General features: G+C 34.9%; 1 protein-coding gene across 1 annotated transcript in view; it reads right to left on the reverse strand.

Moving 5' to 3' along the window:
• The window catches only part of LOC106867881 (NADH-ubiquinone oxidoreductase 49 kDa subunit), an 18711-nt gene extending 12902 nt beyond the window's left edge, over positions 1-5809 (reverse strand). The window contains exons 1-5 of the mRNA XM_014912942.2: positions 5658-5809; positions 3735-3844; positions 2044-2153; positions 759-839; positions 517-637 (exon numbers count right to left, since the gene is read on the reverse strand). Coding sequence (XP_014768428.1) covers positions 517-637; positions 759-839; positions 2044-2153; positions 3735-3844; positions 5658-5758 — 523 coding nt within the window. The 5' untranslated portion in view covers positions 5759-5809. The remainder of the gene's footprint in view (positions 1-516; positions 638-758; positions 840-2043; positions 2154-3734; positions 3845-5657) is intronic.
• Between the last annotated feature and the right edge of the window lie 1397 nt (positions 5810-7206).

Raw genomic sequence — 7206 nt, forward strand, 5'->3', positions numbered from 1 at the left:
GGAGGGATATATATATATATAATAATTACATCTTCGTACTTTTGAAAGAGTAAAGATTAACATGGCTTCACTGAAGTCTGTTCAGGGAATCAATATAGGTTTGGTGTGAGGTGCCTAAGTTTGGTTGATGCTTAGGTGCAGGTTACGGAGGGTGGTATCGTCTGTATAGGGAATAGTGTTGGAGCTATTGGCAAATAGTTTGTAAAGGAGTGACTGACACAAGCCAGAAAATTCCTCATTTAACGTCCATTTTCCATGTTTGCATGGGTCGGATGGACTTAACTGAGGCAGATTTTCTATAGCTGGATGTCCTTCCTGTTGCCAAACTTCATCCCAAATTTCAGACCATCTGCCTACAGTATAAAGAATTATCATTATTATAGTGGATGACTGCAATAAGTAATGTAAAAGATTAATCTATTTCCACAAGTAACATTATAGGTGACCTTTTATTAACTAAAATATTTTAGGAAATTATTCCAACCAGTATATCTACTTAGTTATGAATTTACTTACTTCGGATCCATTTTGCTCTTTCTGGAATCTCAATATTTAATAAATTTTCCACAGCCAATGAATAACATTGTTCATTGCACATCATTGAAACATAGTCTAAACGATCGAAATAGGGTAAGGCCTACAAGGAAAGAAAATAAAATCAATTAAGTAAATAGAATATACAATATGTAAAAGGAAATAATTGTAAAATTTGTTAGAAATTTCTTTCGTTACATTTTTTATTTTATCATGCTATTTACCTGCATATAAGTCTTGTACTCAATAAGCTTTTCTGTACCCCGGTGTAATAGTCCAATGTGAGGATCAGCACGTTCAATAGTCTAAAAAGAAATACACAGGTTTTTCATATTAGCAAGAAGTAGCAAAAGTAACAATTTCATACATTGGCAAAAGGTCAGAAATATGGTGAGTCTTAGAGTCAATATCAGTAGGCTAACTAATACTTATTTTACTGATCTCTGCAAAGGCAAAATGCAAAGTTGATCCAGAATTTGAACTCATAATGAAAAGGAATACAATTAAATTCTAAAAAGTTATTTTATTCAGCATTCTACAAATGTTGTCAACCACCTGCTTTTCCAGACATGCAAATAATTTACATCATATTTTTGTCTTTTTTTACCTTTCTTTTACTTTGATTGAGTTAGATGATTTTGTTTGAGTCATGAAGCACAATAATTCCATTGTCACATTTTAATACAAGTGATAACCATGTCAGTCTTCTCATTTCATTCCTTTTTATCTTTTTTTCTAACAGATATCTAACATTAAATCTTGGACTAACAAATTGATGTTGATAAAAAAATGTGCAAGAATAATAAAGCAGTTACAATTTCATATGAAGAACATATATGGTTTATCCTCCAGTGGAGTAGTTCTCAGATGCTTTGGTTAATGAGCAACTCTGAGTTTCAGAGACAGTGGCCATTAAGCTGCAACTGTCTTCATGTTATTATGAAAATAGCATGAAGACAGTTTCAACAGCAAGAGATTACCACAGAGTTGTGCATTGGTCACTTTCTGCATCTGAAGGTCATCATGCACATCCAAGTCCAGCAGCCATGAAGACACTTAGTCATGGATCCAGTGGTCATCCAAGTTTCATAGCTATAAAAGAGTATTATCTCTTCTTGAGGTCTCTGGCGAGGTTGGAGATCTAAATACTTGTTGTTGCACAGTTTCTACTATTAGCAAAAGAGGTCAAGCATTTATGATCTTGTTTGATAACAAAGTGAACAAGGTGTCTAAGCATAAACTAGAGTAAATTAGTTAATAAATTTTGTTCTTTTACATGTATTTCATGTTAAAATAAATGCAATTTGGCTTTCACTCAAGTAACTGTTCTTACAATTTGCTCGTTCTGCTACAAAGTACTCATGTTAATTAGAAGGAAATGTATTTTTATCAGTGAAACAACTGGAAATACACAGAGTAATAAATAAATATAAGTCTTAATTTGATTAGTAGTCTGTGGTCAATTGTAAAATGAAAACAAACAAAATATAATATTAGACAGAAACTTACCTCACCGTCCAGTGTAAGTACGAGACGCAATACACCATGAGCTGCAGGGTGCTGTGGACCAAAGTTCATAGTCACATTTTGAACTTCCTTCTCTTTCACTTCTCCTCGAGCTGCAAAAACAATTTTATACGATTCATGTAACCATTGTATAGTAGTATTCATTATACAGAAATTAGACGAGAAGAAAGTAAAAAAAATTCAACATATATCTAAATATCTCAGAAATAACTCTACTATTTTTTGTGGCTGGTGACTTCAATGGGCATGTTGGACAACATGCAGGGGGTTTCCATGGTGTACATGGAGGCTATAGTTTTGGTTCCTGCAATGAGGAGGGAACCAGGCTGCTGGAGTTCTGCAATGCATATGATCTTATGGTTTGTGATACTATCTTCAGGAAACCTGCCAGTCACCTATTCACCTACCGATCTGGTGGACACACTAGTCAAATTGATTACATCCTTACCAGGAAACGGGAAAGATGGCTACTTATAAGTGCCAAAACCTTCCCATGTGAAGAATGCACGCCCACAACATAGATTAGTAGTTAGCAACTTCAGAATCAAGGCTAAATGGATGCCCAGAAGATGACCAGCAAGGAGGAGAAGGTTCTGGCAGCTTAAGGATTCTGCGAATGGACAGAGATTTAGAGATGTATTACTCAAAGTTTTTGATGAAATAGAGGGGGATATAGCATCACATGCTGTGGAAGACAACTGTGCAAAGTCCCCTCTTGACCCAAGGTAACGTGGTGGTGGAACAATGTATTTGACAGGGCCATTAAGGAAAAGAAACAGGCATGGAAGGACTCAAAGAACGGTGGTAGCAGGGAATTGTATCAGATTGCCAGAAGGGAAGCTAGGAGACAGATTTACTTAGCAGATAAGAAAAAATTTGCCAATGTTCTGGGTGCATTTTATCATGAGAGGATGTCTACAATAAGTCCAGTCTACTATGCATCAATATTTTTTTATACAAAATTACCATTCACCTAGATACTGTGGACTTCCAGAGCCCATGGCTTTCCTGTTCATTCCTTTCCATAACACTTTTTACAGCATGTTAAGTATTTTTCATAAAGATAACAAACTGCATTATTTGCTGCACAGTATATAGTATGACTAACCTTTATTTATAATTGAATGTTACTTTTAAAACTTATTTCTCATGAGCTGATCGAGTTTTAGATTTACCAAAATTTTTGTTGCAGTCTTTGGATGAGTTATGCATAGTCCAGAAATATATGTTGTGGTGAGTAGTGCTAAATTTAAATAGAGTGGAAATTGCTTATTATAAACATGTTATCAAATAGTTATAGTTAAATTTTCAAATAAACCAATATGCAATCACCATAGAAATCAAAAGAAAACTACATTAGCTATGGAGACATAGTAAGTTTGATAATGGCGGTGACTAGCAACTGTGGTGATGGAAAATTATGTTGATACTAGGAGTAGAGATACGAGTGAGTTAAATTGGTTGGTGTGGCTAGCAGTATTCATGTATATGTGTACAAATTCACACACATAGTTATATGTATAGAGAAGGCCATTTATTTCAATCCTGGATAAGATTATGAAAGAGTAGCTAACAAAATTACTAAGTTCCAAATTATTTAAAACCATTTAAAAATCAAAGATCCAGATAGCATTAAAACATATATCCCCCAAAATAAAACAAAATAAACTTACGGTTAACTGGGAGATTTTTCCATTTTGAACTGATTTCATCAGGGTACATTATAGGTCCTGTCATTTTTCCTAAATACTCTGAATCCAGTAGCCATTTGTTGGCTCCTCGGCTGGAATAAAAAGATTTATATAAAATGCCAGGATTTAATGAATTTAGGCAAATCAATAAAACTAACTCTAAAGTATACGAAATAACAAAATACTGATTAAAAAGTACTGCGCCCCATTGCGGTCATTTGCACCCTTCACCGTCTCACTGCAAAGGTGTGCTTACAATCAGTCTCTTGTTTATTGGAGAAGGGATTTTCCCCCACCCAGCTAGGAGTGGGCACCAAATTGGGATATGAAGCTGCCGCCCATGCTACCAGAGCCAATGCCAACTTGCCCTCCTTGCCACCCAAGGTCATCCTCAAACTTGACCTTAAGAATGCATTCAACTCCATCAGCCGCAATGCTGTTGTCCTCAGTTCAGTAAGAGAGAAGGTCCCACAACTCTACCACATTGCATGGCAGGCTTATCTCCAACACTTTTCCTCTTGTACATTGGTAAACTATTAGCTATGATTTCCAATGACACTCCTAAGTAAACAATACCACACTTTACTCTCTGCAGATATATGACATTAATATGCAATATAAATTTCATTATCCAATATGCTAGAAAAGTTGCAGTTGTTTGTTTTGGCAGTTAATATTTAAGAGAACAAGTTAAAGAGTGGCGTTTTTTTTGTGAATGAACAGTTTATGCAGAATTACTGCACATCAAAGAAACAATCTTGTATTTCACAGTCTAGTTTTGATTAACATCCAATAGTAACTGCTGAAAGTCATTACAAACACCAATCTTTACAATCCAATTAACTTTTCGGCACTATCATGCTATTAGCTGTCAGAGCATGATAGTGCCAACTTTTCTATTAACCAGAGGATCATAACATAACAAAATTCCGACTTCACAGTCTGAAACATATTTTTCAAAACAAATAGTTTACGGTTTGATTCATTTCGGTCTTTGTGCATGTGGCAACATGCAATAAAATTTAGAATTTATGATACACATTACTGGTAAGGACTACGGGACAAAATGGTCAGCTTGCAAAAGCAGTCTCATCACTCCGTTTATTCTATGGCTACAATGGCCAATATTCAGCAAAAGCAGTTAGCCGATACTACTTGCAAAGAAACCTACCCGCCCTCTATAGCCTGGATCTTCTAGACCCTGCACTAACCATATCGCCTAATCCTTTATACCAGAATGTTAACCCTCACGAATTTCCTTCCCGCAATGATCGACTAAGAAATATTGAAACTAAACATTAGCTGTGCAAATCCCATTTGTCTCGGGGAGCCTGTGAAGGAGTCTAAGCCATAAAAACACAAAGAGAAACTGATAATAATTCTATTTCGATTAAGCATGTAAACATACATTCATTTTTACCAAACTAAAAATAAATGAAAACATTATTTCAATCTAGAAATTAAGAACTAGTTGTGATTCATTTGTGGTTGAAATTCTGCACATAATTATTAAATTAGCCCAAAGTATTCAGTATCAGTTTCTAAACAAAATGCAATATAAATACCATTTGCTTAAATATGTATTGCCGATCTATCGCTTTTGGAATTTACAATCATTTTTGAAATGACCTCTCAAGGTGACAATTGTGATTGAAAAGCAAAATTTTAACTCTTGTATTCTCAGTTAAACTGAATCTAACTCTGTAGGAAAAATGATACGCAATTAATTAAATGACAAGTCTTTAAGGGAAACATGAATTAACTAAGAATCAGTGAACAAAATTTTGTTTTGAAAGATAAGGGATAACGTGAGATAAGAACAAAATAAACAGGTCATATGTAATAAACTGACCACCCTTAAATGAGAATATTTTTAAATAAGCTAAAGCATGAAATACAATTTACCTAGAAACAAAAAGCGTCGGTGCATATCCAAGTATATTTTTCTTAGACAAAGATAAAATATTTGGGACAGTTGCCCTTAAAAGTCCTCCGATCACCGCCATGTTGACAGAGATGCTGGGAACTCCGAAATTTCTACTTCCGGTTCAGTCTGATCAACTCACATATATTTACCTCCCTTCATCTATTCATTATTTTTTTTCTCATATTTTGTCGATATTTAGCAGAAGTAACACAGTGACTCAAGGTCCGAGAGTTTCGTGCTCTGGCTCTTATCAAACTTTTCCTCATTATATAGATAGATACTTACTAATTGATTTTTTTATCACTCAGCATGCTTTAATTGATTTCTAACTTTAGCTTTCTTTTTGTTTCTCAGCTAAAATAAAGCTTGTAATAGGCTTTTATAATGAACTAATTCAACCTAGAAGGGGTTTTAAAGTTAATATTCTTCCAATAATTATTTTATGTATTTATTTTATCATCACCCTCCCCTTCAACCCGGAACCATGTGATTGGTAAGCAAGCTACTTTGCACCTGGGTGTCTTTGTGGGGTTTTTTCCATTTGTCTGTTTGTCCTCCACCACTGCTTGGCATCTGGTGTTGGTTTGTTTACATTTCTTTAGCAGCTTGGCAACAGAAACTGATAGAATAAGTATAAAGTTTTTTAAATAATTACTGGAGTTGATGTGTTCAATTAAACCCTTCAAGGCAGACCCTGCATAGCTGCAGTCCAATGATTAAACAAGTAAAAGAAAAGAGATAAAAAATAAAATTGGTAGGAAGCTAAATAATGTAAACTATCAGAGATAATCAACATCAAATCACCTTGTCTACTTTTGCCAGTGTTGTGAGCAACAATTAATATCAAAGGGTTTACAAGATAAATTACTAATACATCTGATTGAAAAGTGAGCCACTCAGTTACTTCTAAGAGAACAAAGACACCAACACTGATGACTAAAGCCAAAAAACTGACTGTATCTTTAGGAAAATAATTGACTCAATTAAAATCCATTATTGACAATAAAGCAACCAAGTTGTCGTACAACAAAAACTTTGAGGAAACTGATGTAGTTTATCTCAAGTAACTACAAGCTCCCAAAAACCTTTGGAGAGAAAACATCAAATATGATTGGTCACCACTTTGGGAAAAGACAGCTGACTGAATCTTAAGAAGAATTAATGTTGAATAGAAGTCTGATGTTCACTACTACTATGAAGTGAATTCCTTACTTGGACATCATCATTGTCATCATCATTTAATGTCCACTATCCATGCTGGCATCGGTTAGACAGTTTGACAGGATCTAGTTAGCTACAGGGCTACATTGTGCTAAATCAGCTTTGGCATGGTTTCTGTGACTGCATACCTTTACTAACCCCAGTCAGTTTACCCCATCTACCACCACTTAGTCAGAAAGGTATTTCCCTCTCCCTTGCTTTTTTCCCCTTCCCTTTTGCTTGTCTTTTCCAATCTTGCAAGTTATTTGGCAACCTACTTAGTGCTGGAGACACAAAATAGCACCTAATGATTGTTTCTAATTTTGG

Source organism: Octopus bimaculoides, chromosome 5, assembly GCF_001194135.2.
Source record: "Octopus bimaculoides isolate UCB-OBI-ISO-001 chromosome 5, ASM119413v2, whole genome shotgun sequence".
NCBI lineage: Eukaryota > Metazoa > Mollusca > Cephalopoda > Octopoda > Octopodidae > Octopus > Octopus bimaculoides.